The sequence below is a fragment of the Thunnus albacares genome, chromosome 9 (genome assembly GCF_914725855.1).
Source record: "Thunnus albacares chromosome 9, fThuAlb1.1, whole genome shotgun sequence".
Classification (NCBI taxonomy): Eukaryota; Metazoa; Chordata; class Actinopteri; order Scombriformes; family Scombridae; genus Thunnus; species Thunnus albacares.
Genome location: NC_058114.1, coordinates 2268906 through 2289367, shown reverse-complemented (window position 1 = coordinate 2289367; position 20462 = coordinate 2268906). Strand labels below are relative to the sequence as shown.

Genomic DNA, 20462 nt, shown 5'->3' with positions numbered 1-20462 from the left:
AGCAATATGTTTTGCTTAGAAAGATGTGTGTGACCAGAAACACTGATATTATGTTGTCAGTATCATGTAGAGAAGTGAAACTGTGTCCTTAGGCTGTGAAAAAACAGTGAAGAGGTTGAGACATAATTGATGGAGATGTAAGTCGGTTTAGAAGCAGAGAGGAAGAACAGACATTTCTTCCAGATGCTCAAGGCGCATGTTCATTTTGATGACTTGAAAGCACTGATGTTTTCATTATAATTATATATGGTAGTTATTTAATAATATTAGAGTTGCATTCAATTCTATTCAACAACAAGTTTCTGTGCTGAGGTGTAGGTGTTATCAATATCAGACTTTCACATCTGAATGTTGACAGTGTTTTATGATCCAATATTTATTTAAACTTTTTATGGAACTGGATTTTTAAAAAATATTTATAATACTTTCCCCCCCAACATTATACAACTTACTGTGCTAACTTACAGTACCTTCAAAATGGTGAAGCAATTTGGACATATTTTACTGTTGAATAGCTCTGGATTACAAATTCTAACCTGTTGTTTTTTGGTGGGGGGAGCTGGAGGGGTTGTACAGTGTCATTTATTTCAACATTTCTCATTTTCCAAGTTTTCAAAATATTGTTGTTGTTTTTTTTTTTAAAGAAATTACAGTGATATAATTAACAATTATATAATAAATGATAATTTATACAGTATATTCATCCAGAAATTACTGCAGGTGACAGGTAAAAAAAAATCACTTAAATATGCTTTTAATCAGAAGAAACTGTCTTATTATGAGGGAGACAACAATGAAAAGAGGGAGGCACATAAACCTGTTAAAAGAGAGATAAAGCTAGCTAAAACCAGGTATAAAAGGAAAGTGGAGGGTGAACTAAATAAAGGGCACTCAAGGCTGGTTTGGAAAGGAATCAAGTCCATAGTTTGGATGCAGAACAAAGACAGAAGAATATTTAATTCTGAGAAGACTGATGATGCGGAATTGGCAGAAAAGCTAAACAAATTTTACTCTACACTGTAAAAAAAAGTTATTTCACAGAAATTTACTGTATTATTTTACAGTTTTTGTTGTTTTTTCTACAGTAAGTGTAAATGCCATAAAAACACAGTAAATTATTTTTATTAAAAATATTCACCATAAAATAAAGGCAATCTGTATTGTAATCTGTAAATTAATATAATGGAATATTATTTAACAGGATTTTTACTATTACTGAATGTAAAATAAAGGCAACTTTCTGTTTTTTTACTTTAAATTTAATGTAAAAAAAAGTTTAAAAAAAGTAAAAAAAAAAAAAAAAGTAAAAAACACTTACCATCAAATAACAGTAAAAAAGCTTTAGCTATTCTACAAAGAATTTTTTTTAAAATACAGATATTTACTTTAGACATTATCTGCATTTTTACAGTCCAACTGTTGTAAAATAAAAACAAAAAAAATATAAAATATTGCTAGAATGCTAAATAAATGTATAAATGTGCACAAAAAATGAAAAACATTGCAAAAATACCTTAAAATTACCTAATTTAAATAATGGCTTGTTTTATACAGTATTCTTTTCTAAATTCATAGAATTATCCAATTTATCCTTAAGACTGCCCCATCAAAGCACAAATTTCTGGATGTAAAACACAAAAAAAAATATGTAAAATTATATTCAAATTATCCTCCTTTAATACCCATTAATGGTATCTTTAGAGTTTTAGGCTTTAATTGTATGTGATTATCTCGTCTATTTACAGTTAATTCCTGGTAAAAATATTGGTTTGATACTGCACAGAAAAATAGGATCATGCAAAAATGGCTTATAAAAACATAATTTTAATAATCATTACCTTACATAAACATTATCTAAAAGTAATTACAAGCAACTATCCAATAGATCTACAGACTTTTCCAATTAATGTATGAGATTTACTGTATATAAATAGTATTTGACAGTAATTACAAGCAACTATCCAATATATCCATCTGACACTCTTCTTCAGAAGGATATTTTTTATATATTGTGTGCACACTGCCATCATCCATCTTTTTTTGTGCATTGCATTGTGGGAGAATATTATCCATCTATAGTACACACAAAAATAAACCAAAAGTCAATTTTGTCACTTTTCCATTATGAACACACTAAACATTTAAACCTGCTGTATACTGAATGAGTGATCCAACTGTGGTGAATGACGAATGAGCAGAATACGCTGAATGAAACTTAATGACTCTTTTGTCCACTCTACTGCTGTGTTTTTTAGATATATATTGTATAGTCTGAATATATGTTCATATTTCTATCTCCAGTGGATTGGAAATGTGTTTTACTACTTTAGGGGAGATGTCAATCAAAGACGGTCTATACAGGCCCACACACTGCTAAGTAGAGGGGCCTCTAGGGGCCTTTAAACTGGGAAAAGCAGAAGAATTTAAAAATATATTGTTATGACCTGGCTTAAGAGAAACCCTGGCGCAACATGAAAATGACACTCCCTCTCCCCAGCTGCCAAAAAAAAAAGCAGCAACAAGAGATTTTGCAGCCTTTAAATGTTTATTTCATAGTTGTGGTTTCAGGGTGAGTTAACAGCAAAACAACAAACAAAAGGGAACTAAAGCTAATCAACCTAAAATTACCTATTTAAACATAAAGAAATAAAAATACAAATCACTGACATAACTCCTAATTTAACAGAAACAGGAGGAAAGATATTTTAAAAAAATGCCATCCACCCCTACAGAAACTGGGCTGAGAAATATATTTACAAAGTTATTTACAATACTGTACACAGTGGGACAGAGAAGCAGAACAACAACAGCAACAACAATAACAATAGATACATGACTAGCAACAGCAGGAACAGCAGGAGAAGGACATCCCCACGTCAGTGCGGTTCATGGGGTTTCCTGCAGATGGAGAGGAGGAGAGAGGAGCTCAGTGCATCAATTGAAGTCCCCCGGCAGTCTAGGCCTATAGCAGCATAACTAAGGGCTGGCCGGCCCTAACTATAAGCTTTATCAAAAAGGAAAGTTTTAAGCCTACTCTTAAACGTAGAGAGAGGGTGTCTGCCCCCCCGGACCGAATCTGGAAGATGGTTCCACAAGCGAGGAGCCTGATAGTTGAAGGCTCAGCCTCCCATTCTACTTTTGGAGACTGTAGGAACCACCAGTAAGCCTGCATTCTGGGAGTGCAGTTTTCTAGTGGGGTAATATGAGCTCTCAATAATTACAGAGATCAATGGCATAGAACCAACAGCAAGCATGCCAAAAGTAGTTACAAAAAATGACCAGCAGGCGTTACACTGAGTCAATCTCCTCATCAATAGGTTTGTACACTCAATGTCTCAAAAAATAAATAGAAATGTGGATATGTTAAAGAAACATCAGACCACCAAGCTGCTCCTATTTACTGCTAGTAAATACGTTACCAGTAACCTGCTGCCTACCGACTAAGTTGGTGTTGGTATGAAGAACACACAATGAAACACAATGCAGTAAGATTTACAGTGTGGTAGTGAAATGAGTGTGGTGTGTGTTAAGTGCTGTGTAAGTGTGTGTGTGTGTGTGTGTGTGTGTGTGTGTGTGTGTGTGTGTGTGTGTGTGTGTACTGTGCAGACAGGCAATTAGTGTTCATTTTTCATAAGCCTGGTTGTCTGGTGGAAAAACCTGTCTCGGAGCCTGCTGGTCCAGGCTTTGAGGCTGCGGTACCGTTTACCAGATGGCAGAAGCTGAAACAATCTGTAGTTGGGGTTAGGGTTAGAAATACAGTTATAATACACTTGGAAAATAATAGAACACCTCAAAATATGTGTGTTTTTTTTTAATTTTCTCTCAAGCTTAATATTACCAGACCGTTTCTGATTCAGACAAGACAGCTTATGAATTGACAGCTTTTCATGACAGAGCTTCACTGTTCTGTTCGCAGTCCCTCACTAGTTCAAAGTCAATGTAACTCAACCACAGCAGAATGGTCTCTTTCTCTTTAATCAACTGTGTGACAAATGCAATCCTTCAAGATCAGGCAAACAAGATGGTATTTTTCCTTGATGATGCTTGATGTTTGAACAATTTCAGTGTTCTAAACTAATGGATGTATTAGTCGACACAATCCACAGCAGAAAAAAGTAATCATCAGATAGAATACTATGTTTCGTTGTACAAGTGACGAATGCGGGTAGATTTTCCATTTGGCGAGTAAATATACCAAAGTAGTCATGTGTTACAGACAGAGACTCAGGCTGTAGTATAACTTGTAGGTTTTTTTTTTTTATCTGTGCACTTTACAAACACAACAAAGCAGAATGTGTAGCTTATAGTCCATCAGCATATTTTTGCTGCTGTTAAAACCCACTAGCTTTGTGCTAACTACTGCAACTGGAGGAAGTTCCTCTTCTTCTACTACTTCTGCTTCAAAACTCTCACCTTACTCAAAGGCACAACCTGGTGGCAGAATGGCAGAAGTCCTACAACATATCCACACACATTAATACTGCATTAAATACAAAATTATGAACCCTAGATCCTGGAAAACATGTTAGATCAGATTATTTATTTTTGTTCAAATAGTTAATTAATGTGAAGTTAATTTATAAAGTTAATCAACCTGCATGATGTTCTTTAGTTTTATGTTGTCATGTTGACAAACAACAACAACAAAAAACAAGGTATGAACTGAACCATAAATAGTTGTATTTAAGAATCCTAACCATAGCCATCGCTAGTTGTAGAGACTAACTAACATGTGCAGTTCTCTCATGACATGGCTTACCATTGTAACCTTTTCTCTCATGTTTTAAGTGCTTCTTTCATGGTGACTGACTTGTGACTTAATCGACTTTTCTTGACGTTTAGCATTGACTTGACTTGGCTTACTTGAGTCTAAGTGACAGCGAGAGTCACAGTGATTTAAGACTTGCTTGAGCCTTTAAGGTTAAGACTTGAGACTTGCTTGTGACTTGCACATGTGTAACTTACTCCCACTTCTGATATTTGTGAACATGAACTACTTTCTCCCAAAGCCACAAACCAGAGATGTAAGACTCAAATTTGTGATGCCATCCAGAAAAGAAAAGTCTGGTGCTGCTTCATATACAATGAATGTGAAACTAATTTTGTAGTAATATTTTAAAATAAATTAAATTAATAAAATAAATTAAATTAAATAAGCTTTATTCTATAGTAAACTTTCATATCTGAAACATAAAATGTACCTGTATACTAGGCTTGGGCAATGTCTCAGAATTACTTTGTAAAGCAAGCAGTAAAAGGTAATTTTATGATATATTCTGGTTATTAAAGATCTTGATACATCATCTCATACATCTCAAATGGGGATCTGTATTGAATGGATTGCACAATATTGTAAAATGTCAGTAGAAAAATGTATATATTCATTCAGTGTCAAAGTTGATATAAAGGTACTTTTACATAGACCTTCTGGTTTTTGTACATTCAGAACTCCATATGTTAATGTGAAATGTCTGTAGCTATATTGGGGAGTTGTTTGCAGTTACTGTCACACATACTGTTTATATAAAGTAAACCCTATACATATATGGGAAAGCCTGTAAATATATTGGAGAGCTGCTTGTAATTACTGTTAAATAATGTTTATATAAAGTTAAGCTCATACATTAATGGGGAAATGTATGTAGATATATTTGATAGTTGCTTTTAAATACTATCAAATAATGTTTGTATAAAGTAAACCCCATACATTTATGGGAAAAGCCTGTAAATATATTTGAGAGTTGCTTGTAATTACAAATAATACACAAATAATGTTTATATAAAGTAATGATTATTAAAATTATGTTTTTGTAAACTATTATCACATGATCTTATTTTTTTATACAGTATAAAACCAACATTTACCAGGGATCTACTGTAAATAGATTGGATTATCACATAAAATAAAAGCTTAAAGCTCTCAAGATACCATTAATGGGTGTTAAAGGAGGGTAATTTGAATGTAATTTTACATAATTTTTCTGTGTTTTACATCCAGAAATCTGTACTTTGATGGGGAGTTCTTGTAGATGGATTGGGTAATCCTATGAATTTACCAAAGATTACTGACATTACACGATTGTACAGTGTACAAAATGTTGGAAAATAGTGACAAATGACAATCATTATTCCCTGAAGCCCAAGTGAACATATTCAGATGACTTGTTTTGCTTGGAATACAGTCAAAAACAAATTTTTTTTGAGTTGGCATTTTTCCTTAAAAAGTTACTTAAACTATTGATCAATTATCTAAACTAGTTTGTCTGTCAATCGACTGATGAACTAATCATTTCAGCCCTAGTATGAGTCAGAAAACATCATGAGACATACAGAAATCTGATGATGATGATATGAACTGGTCTAAAAACTTGAAGGGGACAAAATTCCATTTCATTTCTTTACAAATGAAAGTTTTCGAGTTGCACCTTCCTCTGATGCACCTGCCACATCTTCTAGTCTGCAGAGATTTTTTTCAAAAACATTTCTTGACAGATGAAAGCAACATCATCTGAGCACCATACTTTTTCCCCCCTTTTCAGTATGACAGACATGTGGCTGAATGTTTCTATTAGTGGGAAAATGAAGTGTTCAAAGTCCAAAGTCAGTTCTCCACATGGCATCATTTACAACGCTGTAGAAGTTATACATTACTGATTTTATGGTGCTGCACCCAAAGCAGAAGTGCACATAAAGAGAAAAAACTTAGTTAGAAAACTACTGAGTCCAGGTAACAGCAGCATGATGAGGTGAGTGGCTGCTTCTGCATTTCATATTTATAATAAATAAATCTCTACTAATCTCCTTACAAGCTCAGCATATTACTATACTGCATATGTGCTTTTATATTCGTGATTTTTCTTTTCCATCAGTGCTGCTCAGAGTCAGACGACAATGGAGGCCAAACTATGGGCCCTGCAGTGCCACTTCACATGGGACCTGGAGTCCAGCAGTTCCAAACTGTTCCGTCTCAGGGACACGCTGGAGGACATCGGCACAGAGGAGGGATACAGCTGGCTGGGTCACATTTACAACCTGCAGGGGCACATTCACTACCAGCTGGGCTTCACTGAAGACGCCCTGCGTTTCTTCAGTAGGGCTGCAGAGGCCTTTCGCCAGATGAGAAACACTGTCTCAGATGAAGGTCCCTGGTTGGTGGTAAACTATGGGAATTTGGCTTGGCTGCACCACTACCTGGGAGAGCAAGCAGAGAGTCAGACATACCTGTCAAAGGTAGAAGCCCTGCTGAACGAATACCCATCTCCATCCCAGGACGAGCTCCATCCGGAGATCTACGCTGAAAAAGCCTGGACCCTGATGAAGTTCGGCAGAGACAAAAAGCTGCTGGCTGCAGATTACTTCCAGAGAGCCATCAGGATGCAGCCTGATGTGGTAGAGTGGCACACCAGTCATGTCATAGCATTGGTGAATGTTTATAAGGACTACAACAAACCACTGGAGGAAGACATCTTGGAGAAAATGAAAATCGCCAAAGAACACGATCCAGAGAGCTTGTACCTTGCTGCTTTATACCTTGAAGAATGTGCAAAGAAAGGAAGAAAAATTGAAGATGAAGCACGTGAGTTGGCCAAAAGGGTGTTGAGAAATCCTGTAAGCAGCTACAGTGGTATGACACCATTACTAAGGCTGTACACAATGTATGTATCTATGGATGAGGCTATTGATTTGGCAGAGGAAGCTTTGGAAAGACATCCAGATGAACGTCATCTGAAGTGGTGTGCTGCAATCTGCTACGAATGGATGATTTTTTCGCACAAGGACAATCCCCTGCAGAAAAGCATGATAGACAGAGCAGTCGGTCTCCATAAAGAGGTGATCTCTCTTTACCCTCATTCTTCACTTAAAATAAAAATATTTCTTGCAAACATATACACAAAATCAAACCATAGCCAGGCTGAAGCTGAGCAGATTTACCAGGAACAACTAGAAAGTGATCTGGAACCTGCAGACAGACAGATACTTTACAACTACTATGCAAAATATTTACACTTCATTCAAAAGGAGAGCTACAAGTCAATAGAATATCACATGATGGCAGCAGCAATACCACAACAATCTCCCTATCGTGAGAACAGTATCAGAACTCTGGAGAGGATTAGAGAAAGAAACAGAAACCGAATGTGTGGAGAAGTAGAGGAATTTCTAGCTAATCTGCAAGACTAAGAACTGATAATAAAGAGGACACATTTACTGCACCTCAACTGAACAATTGTTGTAACAACATTGTGCCAAAATGCAGGAAAATGTAGATGTCCTTACTAAAACTGTACATACTCATTAATCTGCACACATACAGATGTTGAAAACATTTGGAAAATTTGGGATGTTTAGACTGTTTTCTACTTTTCTTTACACTAACCATTTTTCAAAGAACAAAGCTGGTTTAGCTAAAATTTTGAATTAAAACAACATTTTATTCCAGGCAGAGAAACTATCTAACAATAAAAAGACTTGGATCTCTTCGAGTTCGGCTCGTATTTGTAGCCAATTTACGTTTTTTAATAGGAGTCCTAATACCTGGAATTTTATTCTTAGTAATTTTGTAAACTTAACCCCACATGTTCTTCCTAATAATTAACTTTTAGTATCTTTCTATTTTTAACAATATTGTAGAGTCTGGTTTGCACAGGTGAGCGCATGAATGTTGATTTTATTTATATATTTTGCTCCTGATGAGATTTTTCTATTCTAAGGGAGCTTTATTGGCTCTGCCTGCACATCTCTTGTGATTCTATGAATATTTCCTTTTGTTTTAACCTCTTATCATGTTTTTGACATTTTATATTTTTCTATTTCAATATTGTGCAAATAAACAAAAAACCCAAACGATGTGTATGTCAACATTTGAATAATGAAACAGCATTTCAGTCTGATGATCAGGTTACTCAGACATCTCAAAGCACATCTTGTTGTCAGTGCTGACAGCAGTTGACAGCCAGTAAACTCGACCCCAAGCTCTTTCCATATCAACGTAATATGAATAAATGTGTATAGTTAATAATTACAAGCAGTTACTGACTTATCACTTCATACTAATGCAGTTTCTGATCCTAGGAGCAGTGTGTAAGATCACTCTGTTGGTTAACAGACATCAGCTGCTATGAAAACACTGATAAGATCAAGAGTGTAATTTCCTCTTTTAAAAATTTCACTTTTATAGTTTTGTTGTAACATCGTTGTCCCACAGTCCAGACAGCAAAATCCAGATGAAAGAGGATGTTCATCTGTATCGATTACTTTCCATTATTACTGTGTGCTCACAAGAAACAAACCTCAATGACAGTTCAGGAAGTGGTGGAGCAGAAAGTTAAGATCAGTGAAAGATTGTGTAGTTTGATGAAGATGATTGATTCCACATGATTTCCTGCTGCCACTTTAAACATAGTGTAACAACTGCTCATATGAACATCACTCTTCTTGGTACATTTTTTTCCTGCTTTGTTTTGTTTTTATATACACACTCATTTCTGTCTAAAGCGTGAACTCACAGTACCTGCGGACATGTAAGTTTGAGATATACTTCTGAGTGCTGAAACTGTAAACTTAAGTTGTGAGTGATCCAACTTGCTTTTACTACAATAACTTCATCTTTTTCCAGTGTCAACATGCCACAAAAGCATGCAGGGTGGGAACTTGCAGTGTTACTTTTTATAACACGTTTTGCATAGTAAGTTGTGTTTGACCAGAAACACTGAGATTATGTTGTCAGTATCATGTAGAGAAGTGAAACTGTGTCCTTAGGCTGTGAAAGAACAGTGAAGAGGTTGACACATCATTGGTGGAGGTGTAAGTGGGTTTAGAAGCAGAGAGGAACGATTATCTTAGAGACATTTCACAACAAATTCAACATATTTTTATAAGTTTTCCTTTTTTCTGTTGACGAACTGGATGCGTTGAATTTTGACTGGGTGAGTTTTATTAACATAATTCTGAAATTTTATTGATATGATGCTCAAGGCTGATGTTCATTTTGATGCCTGGAAGGACTTGATGTTTTCATTATAATCATTTATGATTGTTATTTGATAATATTATAGTTGCATTTGATTCTATTCAACTCAACTTCTGACGTGTATCACGTTGTCTCATTTCTGCACTGGGGTGTAGCTGTTATCAGTATTCATCTAGACATTACTGCAAGTGAAAAAGACGAGGAGTTGATGGCTTGTTGAACTGTGCATTGCAGCTGTGTACAGCAAGAAAGTTCATTAATTTTGCTGCTTTGAAAGTAAAGGAATAGCAAGCAAGCGAGCCGGCAAAGTTTATTTATATAGCACCTTTCACAGACACCAGTCACAAAGTGCTTCGCAGTCAAAGAAAACAAAATCAAATACAATCAAAATCAATAAAAACACAGACACCAGATTTATTTATTATTTTATTTGTCAGGGTAGATGCAAAAACATATTGTAACAGGTTAAAGTAACATGAAACAGATGTATTGCATATAGGATTTTCTAGCCAAGGCTAATTTGCGACTCCTGTCCCTGGTTAGTTTTTTCTATTTAAAAATAGTCATAACATATCGTTACCAAAAATACATTAATTAAATTCTCAATAACAACAGTATTTATATCACATAACAATCAATTTACATGTGTTGCACATGTGTGCACATGTGTATGTTCCCTAATTCATGGCAATGATGTATTTCTGTGCATAATATTCATAGGTTTATGTGTCTGTGTACGTACATGCATAGTCTATATCAGTGTGTGCATGTATGTTTATCTGTATGTATCTATTCCTCTATCTGTTTGTACAAGTCTATGTGCATGTGTGCATGCACATGTGCATGATCATAGATTAATGATTGCAGATTTGGTTTTGTTTCAGCCAGTGTTTCACCTTTTCATTGAATGTTTTCAGATCAGTTTGTATTTTTATTTCTGTTGGTAGGGCATCCTAAAGATGTATCCTTCTTACTGAGAAAGATGACTGAGCGAAAAAAGTTTTGTGTTGTGCCATCCTGCTATAGGCTGAGGCTATTGCTGCGGGAGAGCAGGTGTCAAGAGTGCATTCTGCCCAGCTAAGCACAGAAAGGGAGAGAAAAGCCAGAAAAAAATGCTCTCTGCTTACATATAACCACTGAAATGCTTTGAATTTAAAATGTATATCATGTAGATTTCTGATAGGACAAAAATTGTGAAGACCTCCCTCAGCTGCAGCTGTATTAAAAGAGCACCCCTCCTTTCTTCCTCTTTCATCCCACTTCCTTCCTGGCCATTTGTTCTTGTCTTGACCATATATGGGTATAGAAGTGCCATACATGGGCACAGCAGTTTGTTAAATTATAGGAGTGATTTTGTTTGTATTGGATGAAATGAATAGAGAGGTGTCCACCGTGTTTTTCTAGCAGGGAAGCATCATGGGTTTAGGGGTAATAAAACACCATTTGACTTAAATTCCCAGGAGTTATTATAGTTTTGTGCTTTTTCATTAGTTTTCATTTTTCATTTTGTTTTTAATTTTTTTTTTCTAGCAGGGAAATGTAGAAAATGTCATGGGTTTATCATCCCCTTTTTCCTGCAGCTAATATATTTTTCTGATTAGCAATGGCTGAATAGAGAGAGAGAGAGAGAGAGAAGTGGCACTCCTTTTCCCGCAGTGTTAAACATGATTCTGTTTGATGTAGACAGTGCCCCCTACAGAGTTATTATAGTTTTGTGTTTTTTCATTAGTTTTTATTTTTATTTTGTTTTTCTAGACCTGTATTGACTGTTGTGGAAATATTGAGCGATGGTCAGCAACTCAGTGGAGAAAGTGCACACAAGCCTTTGATGTCTTAATGCTGAGAATATTTATTGAAGCACTTGGCCAAGTGGAGAACTAAAACAGTAAACATCAAGGTCTTCTGCCCAAGATGCCGTCTCTTCCCATTCTGCCCTCTGAAGGTCTGACTCAGTCTGACTCAGACTTAGTCTTTAACCCTGACAGCTCAGCCTACAATATGAAAAATTAGTCTAATTGGTTCACTAGTTTCTAAACAAGGAACTACACTTTACCCATGTCAGTTCAGGTCATGTTGTATGAAACTTCAGGTAAGAGTCAGCAGATTCTGGTTTGAATTAAGCAATATTACACTCTAAGGTGTGCTTTACCATCATTGTTGGCACAACAGTGGTCCGTGAGATGTCCGTGAGCATCACTGAAGTGCCAACAATTAAGGTAAAGCACATCTTCAAGTGTAATATTGCGATTATACAACATTAACCAACAAAATAAAAGCTATAAACAAAATGTATTCATATTGTGAGGCAGTTTGCTCTAAAAATAAAAAACTTTTTGCTTGTGTAATCTCCATAATCTCATAATACCTGGAAAACAATCACTCACGTCACTAGACTTCTATGTAATGAAACCTAGTTTACTACTCCAGCAAATAGGCCGACCCTTAGTAACGACCTAGCAAAAAGATGATTTCTAGTCCCTGTTGAGTCAGCCAACCAACTTGATCTAATGCTTTTTAGAGATTGTGGGATTTCCTAAACTGAATAAATACTTCACATATAAACACAAAACTGCTTTGCTAGCTCAATCTTGTTGTAACTAAGATATCCGCTGAAAAAATAATGTTTCCATGGACAGATTTAGCTATTATGTCCACAGACTTCACAGACATTTTTAAGCTAGTAGCACCATGTCACAAGCACAGCTGATGGAGGATGCAGGAGTGGAAGCTGAGATATACTCTCAACTGAAGGGAAGGGCATGTTTTGTTGTGAATGGGGGTGCTGGGTAATGGTAATCAGAGAGGCTTCTGCTTCCTCAAACATCACAGATAGCTGCATATCCAAGAAGAGGCAGTGTCTCTCTCTGCAAGACTTGATGTTGCTTACTCTCTGACCTATGATTGGTCCATGATTGACCCAGTGTAACCCAATTTGTAACCCCTAAAGAAGGAAAATTCCTTAACATTGGCCTTCCATGGGATACAACAGTTTGTTATAGGTGCAGCGTGTAGGATTTAGTGGCATCTAGCGGTGAGGTTGCACATTGCAACAAACTGAATACCTCCCCTCATCCTCCCCTTCCATGCATGTAGAAGAACCTACGGTGGCCACAAAACTCACGAAAAAGGCAAAAGGCCCCCTCTAGAGCCAGTGTTTGGTTTGTCTGTTCTGGGCTACTGTAGAAACATGGTGGTGCAAAAAATCTTAGAAACTGGTCCTTTAAATTATAGGAGTGAGCATCAAATGAATAGAAGTGTCAGTTGTGTTCTTCTAGCATGGAAGTGTCATGAGTTATGTTTTTCATCCCCTTATTTCCACACAGCTAATATAGGGTTGTGAATAGAGGTGTTATTTATTCTCTCTGACAGGAATTGTCAGTGGGAAATCAAATCTCCCCCTTTCTTCATTCTACAGATTCATCTGTATTTCCCCACAGTATTAAAACATGGTCTAAGGGTAAAGAAGGAGCTATTTCATTAGTTTGATTAGATTATTATTATTTTTGTTTATGTTGTTTATTTTTATTTATTTTGTTTTGTGGTAAGTACAATGCTGCAGACAGTTTACAGAATTCAGTTTTTTTCTATTTTGATAAAGTATAATTAAATGGAGATACTGTAATTATATACTTCAAGGGAATACAGATGTCACTCATTTCAATTGACATGATTAATGCCGTGGTGGCAGTGAAGGGGGGTGAAATAATTTATCCAGGAGTAGCTGCAGTGCGCACCAACAACCACCAGGTGGCAGATATGAGCGGTCCAGATGCAGTGTTTGTCTCTCTTTAGGGTAGTCAATGCAAAATGGCAACCATGCTCGGCCAGCAGACGTGAGAGGGGAACAGAGAAATGCTGTGAAACTGTTTGGGAATTAGTCACAGCACTGTTATATTTTCTGCGAGACCTGCACAATATATTTACACATTACATAGTCTTAATTCCATAATGGACATATGTGTTGTGATATTTAAACCAACCATCCGTCAACACAGTTTAAACCTCAATACACAAATCATGGAAATGCCCCCCCACAATATTTGTAATTGACTGGACATCAGATTCCCCCAGAAGCTGAAAGAAAGTTGGTTAGTTCTCAATATACAGAGTCAAAGTGACTCCAAAATGCACTGGGTGTGTATCATTCACAGAAAACCTGCTGTGTCTTGTTTGTGTTCATGTTCAACAACAGTGAAAAGCTGCTGTGAGTGCAGTGCCAAGTCCTGTGGGTCCTGTGGGTTGCCACTACTTCAGTCCCAAATGTTTTGAGCATAGCCCCGCACATTTCTGCTCCTCAAAACTGGTATTTTAATGTAACAGAACAGAACTTAATGTGGAGCCCTGGAGGGAGGGGGAGAAATATGGTGCTGCACATAACAAGATGCGCACAGGATGTGGATGTATTATAAGATCAGTAAAGTTATTCTTACAGTGAGTGGAACGGTTTCTGCAGCTGTCTCCGGTGTTTATAATGATATGTGCATCTTTAAATTGAGAGTGATTTACTCATGACGCAAAGCAGCGGCAAATTGATTAACACCAAATCAGTCAAGATCTGGCAGTAATTAATATTCTGTTTTCTGCTACACATCTACACAGGTCAGCTGTTACACACAGTTTCCAGCTTTATACAATAAAGCCGGAATTTTAACTATATTTTGGGTTCTGGTTTGCACAGATGAGGACATGAATGTTGATTTTATTTATATATTTTGGTCCTTATGAGATTTGATTCTCTTATAAGGGAGCTTTATTGGCTCTGCCTGCACATCTCTTGTGATAGTATGAATATCACACTTTATATTCTACCTTCTATTTAATAATTGTGCAAATAAACAAACTTAAACACTGTGTATGTTAACATTTGAATAATGAAGTAAAAAGGTACCACACATTTCAGTCTGATGATCGGGTTACTCAGCATTCTGAAATCACCGGGACTGTTCAGGCAAACACACAAAAACAAACAAAGCACATCTTGTGGCCAGTGCTGTATGTATCTAATGTGTATAGTTAATAATTAGAAGTAGTTATTGACTGATCACTTCATGCTGATGCAATGTCTGATCTTAGGAGCAGTGTGTAAGATCACTCTGGTAGGTTAACAGACATCACCTTCTATGGCAACACTGATAGACGTCACCATGACAGAAAACTATACATCTACAGGCTGCAGCCATTTAATTTGATGACTGATTTCTGATATTTAATATATTTGTTAAGAAGAATTTATTGGATTTATTTTGTCTTAAATATCATTCTGTCATTGTGTGTTGTAATTTGGGGTAGTCTCTCATCAGATTAACTTTGCATACAGTATCTGTGTTAATATGACAAACAGGATTCATATTGATTGTTCAACTCACCCTGATTTATTTCATTAACTGCAGCTGAAGCTGTTGAGTGTTGGACTGGTCAAGGGACTGACACAAAGCAACAGGACTTACTTCCATGTAACTACTGAGGTGTGTGCAACTGTTGCCTTTCAAGGTATCTGTGAAAAGTATAAAAATAATCAGATTTTACCTTGATGTCATTCACTTATTCAGTTTTAAATGGGATTTCTGAATTACAAGTTGTTCCTCGCTTGGAGCTCCTCCTGGATGCTAAATTCCTTCATGCACCAAAATGTTGTGGAAGCAGCTTCTGTAACTCAGCCTAGTGTGTCAAACTGAATGCGATTCCTTTGCTGTTTGGACTCTTTATTCTTGTCATCTATTAGAACAAAGAGAAACTAACAAAATGGCAAAAGGACACATGTAGTGTGTGTGAATAAGCCAAATATGTCTATCATCTTCTCACTCATTTACAGTTAGATGTCTTTTACATTTTGAATTTTTTAGCTTGGTAAATAATTATTTTAACCATAACCACAGCATCCTAGTAAAAAAAGTTAGCTAATGATAATCCTGTCTGGTTCAGTAACAAATACGTCTATTTACAAAATGATAACTTCCTTATTGAGTTATTTGAAGAAAACCAAAACAGTAATGTTGTTACTTTATATGTAACAAGAAGATAATTCTTTAAAAGTTAACGTAACGAGAACCCCTTATTCATAAGTATAACAGGTCAGTTCTTGGTCCAATCCTGTCCTCTGCTGCATCATTTCTTACTTTGATATTGTTTCAGTGTTATGCTAACGAGACAGCTGCATCTCTCATGGAGGTTGCGGTTATGTTGTATAAGCATTAACCATTACTGGACTGTATGGACTGTAAATCTTATCTCTGTTCATAAACAACCATATACATCCATCTTTTATTAAGTTCGTATCATCGTGTGTCTCCATCCTCTGATGAAGAATTTGAGATTTAGTTTAAAGTTCTGGAAAAAGGTAGTAAGACACACCTTGAGTGAAGATTTTATTTTTTAATGCCGGGGATGACAAGGTCAAGGTAATAAGTCGACAAGGTGAAAAAGAGTCTGTCATCATATATCTTCTGTACTGTTGCAACCAGCTAACATTAAACAGTATCAAAAGGACTTTAAATCTAGTCTACATGATTGAATCTGAGAGAACATGAGTTTCAGTGTTCACACCCACATGCACCAAGATCAGTGTTTAACAGTGTCAATTTTGGGAGCTTAATCTGAGTGACTAATTCCCTTTAAAAAACTCAGACTTTAAGCATAGGCAGCAGAACAGAACCAGCTAAACTAGGAAAGGTAATGATGCTTATTCACTACATTACTGAAGAAAACGAATCATAAAATAACCAAGACTCATGTGAGTCTGAGTGCATGAAACTAAACAAAAGCGTCAATCTTACCTGAATAACCTTAAAATCATCACTACTAAGAAAGTGTCAAGGTCTTTCACAGCAGATAAAGCATGCTTGTCTCGTGCCAAGGGAGGGAAAACATTTAGTTTAAGCCGTGTTTCACATAACCAAATCATATCAAAACTATGAATCACATCATTTATTAGTAAGGCTTTGGTAGACAGTAATCTGATATTTATAAATCCAAATTTAAGCGTCTTGTTGCAGTGATCAGTAGTAGGCAGAACTGTAGAGCTACCACTAGAAATATTAATTGGAATTAGACGCTTTGTATTATTAGACAGTTTTGAAGGCTTGTACTTGGGATGATATGAGGTCACACTTTTGATGACATTAGATGTTTGGTGCTGCTTATTATTAGGTTTCTCTTTTTTTCCCTTAAATGTGTCTCTGTCCAGGTAGGAAAAGGAAAGGAAGAGGGATGAAGGGTTTGCGAGGGGAGGGGGCTTTTCATGACACCCCACTTTACAACACACACACACAAAGATGTACACACTCAGGTACACACATGCACTTGAACATGTAGGTCACACTTCCATACTGAGATACACACACAAAGATCTACACTTACACGCAGGCACTCACACGCATGCATGTGTAAATAGGTGTATATTATATTCTTCTCATGCAGATAGTTTTAGATTTAATTGTGCAGGTGGACAACCCACTGGACACTGGTGACAATGTGTTCTATGAGTTATCCAAAGTCAGATGGATGCTGTTTCTGGAGAGACAGTTTGATGTTGCATTTTTTCACAAAACTATGGCCTAAAAGAGGCTAAAACGTTCTGCACAGCTGCAGCGTCAAAGTATAAAGTTAAATTAGTTAAATTTGTCCCACCAGCTAGTAACCTGGTAAGATCACCTGGGACATCGACCCCAGCAGGTTCAAACTTTTATGTGTCAAAGAGGAGCTGGAGGACATCGGCACCGAGGAGGGAAACAGCTGGCTGGGTCATATTTACGACCTGCAGGGGTACATTCACTACCAGCTGGGCTTCACTGAAGACGGCCGGCGTTTCTTCAGCAGGGCCACAGAGGCCTTCCGCCGGTCGAGAAACATCGTCTCAGATGAAGGTCCCTGGTTGGCGGTGAACTACGGGAACCTGGCTTGGCTGCACCACCACCTGGGAGAACAAGCAGAGAGTCAGACTTACCTGTCAAAGGTCGACACCCTGCTGAAAGAATACCCATCTCCATCCCAGGATGAGCTCCATCCGGAGATCTGTGCTGAAAAAGCCTGGACCCTGATGAAGTTCGGCAGAGACAAAAAGCTTCTGGTTGTAGATTACTTCCAGAGAGCCATCAGGATGCAGCCGGACATGGTGGAGTGGAACACCAGCTATGTCATAGCGTTAGTGAAGGCTTTAAAGCACTGCGACAAACCAGTGGAGGACGACATCCTGGAGAAATTGAGAATGGCCAAGGAACAGGATCCAGAGAACTTGTGCCTTGCTGTTCAGTACCTTGAGCAGCGTGCTAAGAAAGGAGAAAGAATTAAGGATGAAGCACGAGAGTTATCCAGAAAGGTTTTGAGAAATCCTGTCAGCAGCTACAGTGGTATGAAAGCATTATTAAGGGTTTACAAAAGCTATGTATATGTTGATGAGGCTATTGAATTGGCAGAGGAGGCTCTGGAAAAACATCCAGATGAACGTTACCTGAAGAGATGTACTGCACTCTGCTACAAATGGAGGATCGTTTTTGCCAGGGACAGTCATGTAAAGCAAAGCATGATAGACAGAGCAATCAGTCTCCATAAAGAAGTGATTGCTCTTTATCCTCATGGGTCACTTGTGAAGAAAAGAGATCTCGCACATATATACGCAAAGTCCAATCGCGGCCAGGCAAAATCTAAACAGATTTACCGGAAACTGCTAAAAATGGATCTGGAACCTGCAGACAAACAGATGCTTTACAATGGCTACGCATAATACTTAAACTATGATCGACGAGATTACAACAGGTCAATAGAATATCATATGAAGGCAGCAAAGATACCACAACAATCCTTCTTTCGAGAGAACAGCATCAAAGCTCTGAGGAAGATTAAAATAAGAAACAGGAGCCCGACGTGTAGAAAAATAGAGAAGTTACTGACCAAGCTGGCCAGGCTAGAAAAGTCCAAATCTAGTAGAAAGTGAAGGTACAACATTACCTTAAAAATCTGTACATATTCATCATTCTGATTTTAAAACATTAGGAAAACTTGAGGAAAAGATTTGTGGAAGTTACAGGACCAAGGTACGTTTGAACTGTTTGTTTTTTCGGTACAGTTGACACAGGCAGAAGCCAGAAACAAGTTGGTTTTTTCGTTTTTTAAATTTTGGGCAAAAAACAAAAAACACAAATTCAGCTCAATTTTTTGGTTTTCTGTTCTTGCTGACAAAACAGATTTACCACTCAATGTTTGTTTTCATTGGTGAGTGGGCCTTCAGTGCCCCCTTGTTTCTGATTGGCCAGTGTGCTCTGTCAATTATGTTTGCATTGTACTCTTCAAAATAAAGGTTCCAGGTGAGAACAGAAAACAAGAAATCAAGCTGAATTTGTACTTTTTGTTTTTTGCCCAAAATTTAAAAAACAAAAAAACATTTCCGGTTTCTGTCTGTGTCAATTGTACTGAAAAAACAAATGATTCAAACCTCGGTCTACAGGGTCCAGGTATCATCGGATAATTCGTAATTAATTTGTAATTCAAAAACCAAAAAATGGTAAATCTGTTATTTGTTTCAAAACAGGACCAGAATCAAATAACAAATTTGGCTTTTGCCGATTCATTTTATCGTTATTCCCTTTTGGATTGAATATCGGACAGGTCTGCAGACATCAAGCCAATTCGTTTTGTGTGTTTGAAACCAAAAACGGAAGTCACATCGTTTTTTCATTTTTTCATTTTAAACCAAAATTGAAAAACGAAATCACGTGATCTATTCCTTTTTTGTTTCCTAACGAAAAACCAGAAAACCACATTCAAAAGACCGTGCAATTTTGGTTTAGAAATCAAGTTTTTTTGTCAGTTTTGTACGGTAGCGGAAGCGACTACATTAGCCTACCCATGATCCTCAGCGATCGTTGCTATGGTGAAAACGGCAGCGACAGCTGCGCGTGTGTGTAAACGGGATGAAGACAAGGTTATAAAACTGAACTTTATAATCAGTACATATATATTAACATCATAGTGAAGTTAATGAAAGACAAAGACTGCTGGAAGGAAGAAGAACAATTAAAAGCCTATAAATTCACTCTGAAAAGATGCTCAGCAGTAATAGAGTTTATGTGATTTGTAGGAAACAAGCTGAATCATTTAAAAGCACTGAGATGGTCTTTTAAAATGTCATTACTATAATCATGTTATGAACTTTAATGGTCAGGTTTTAATCAGATGTTTGTGGGCTCATATATAACCATGGTGTTTCTATATAACTGGTGTGTTGATTTAGTTTTTTTCTTAGCACTGTTTTTGAAGTTTATATAAGAACATAATGGACTTTATATGAAATTTGCTTAACTGTAAGCTTTGTAGTAGTGAAAAATAAAACTGTCTGATGAGAAATGTAATGATTAATATGATGTATAACCTGAATATAATCACAAAGCGGAACTGATTATGTGGGTAGAAACTTGTACACTATACTAATACTATTAAATAAAAACTATAATCTAATGTATGTTTGTTTTCATGGTTAATTTACAAGATATTTATGTTC

At 36.7% G+C, this 20462-nt stretch overlaps 1 protein-coding gene and 1 pseudogene across 1 annotated transcript; both read left to right on the top strand.

Annotated features, from left to right (window-relative positions):
- Positions 1 to 6835: 6835 nt before the first annotated feature.
- Positions 6836 to 8428, top strand: LOC122989324 (interferon-induced protein with tetratricopeptide repeats 1B-like). Its single transcript, XM_044362133.1, has one exon. The coding sequence runs from the start codon at positions 6892 to 6894 to the stop codon at positions 8179 to 8181; it is 1290 nt and encodes a 429-aa protein (XP_044218068.1). The 5' UTR covers positions 6836 to 6891; the 3' UTR covers positions 8182 to 8428.
- An 8952-nt stretch (positions 8429 to 17380) lies between these two features.
- On the top strand, positions 17381 to 19131 carry LOC122989024 (annotated as a pseudogene).
- The last annotated feature ends 1331 nt before the right edge of the window (positions 19132 to 20462 follow it).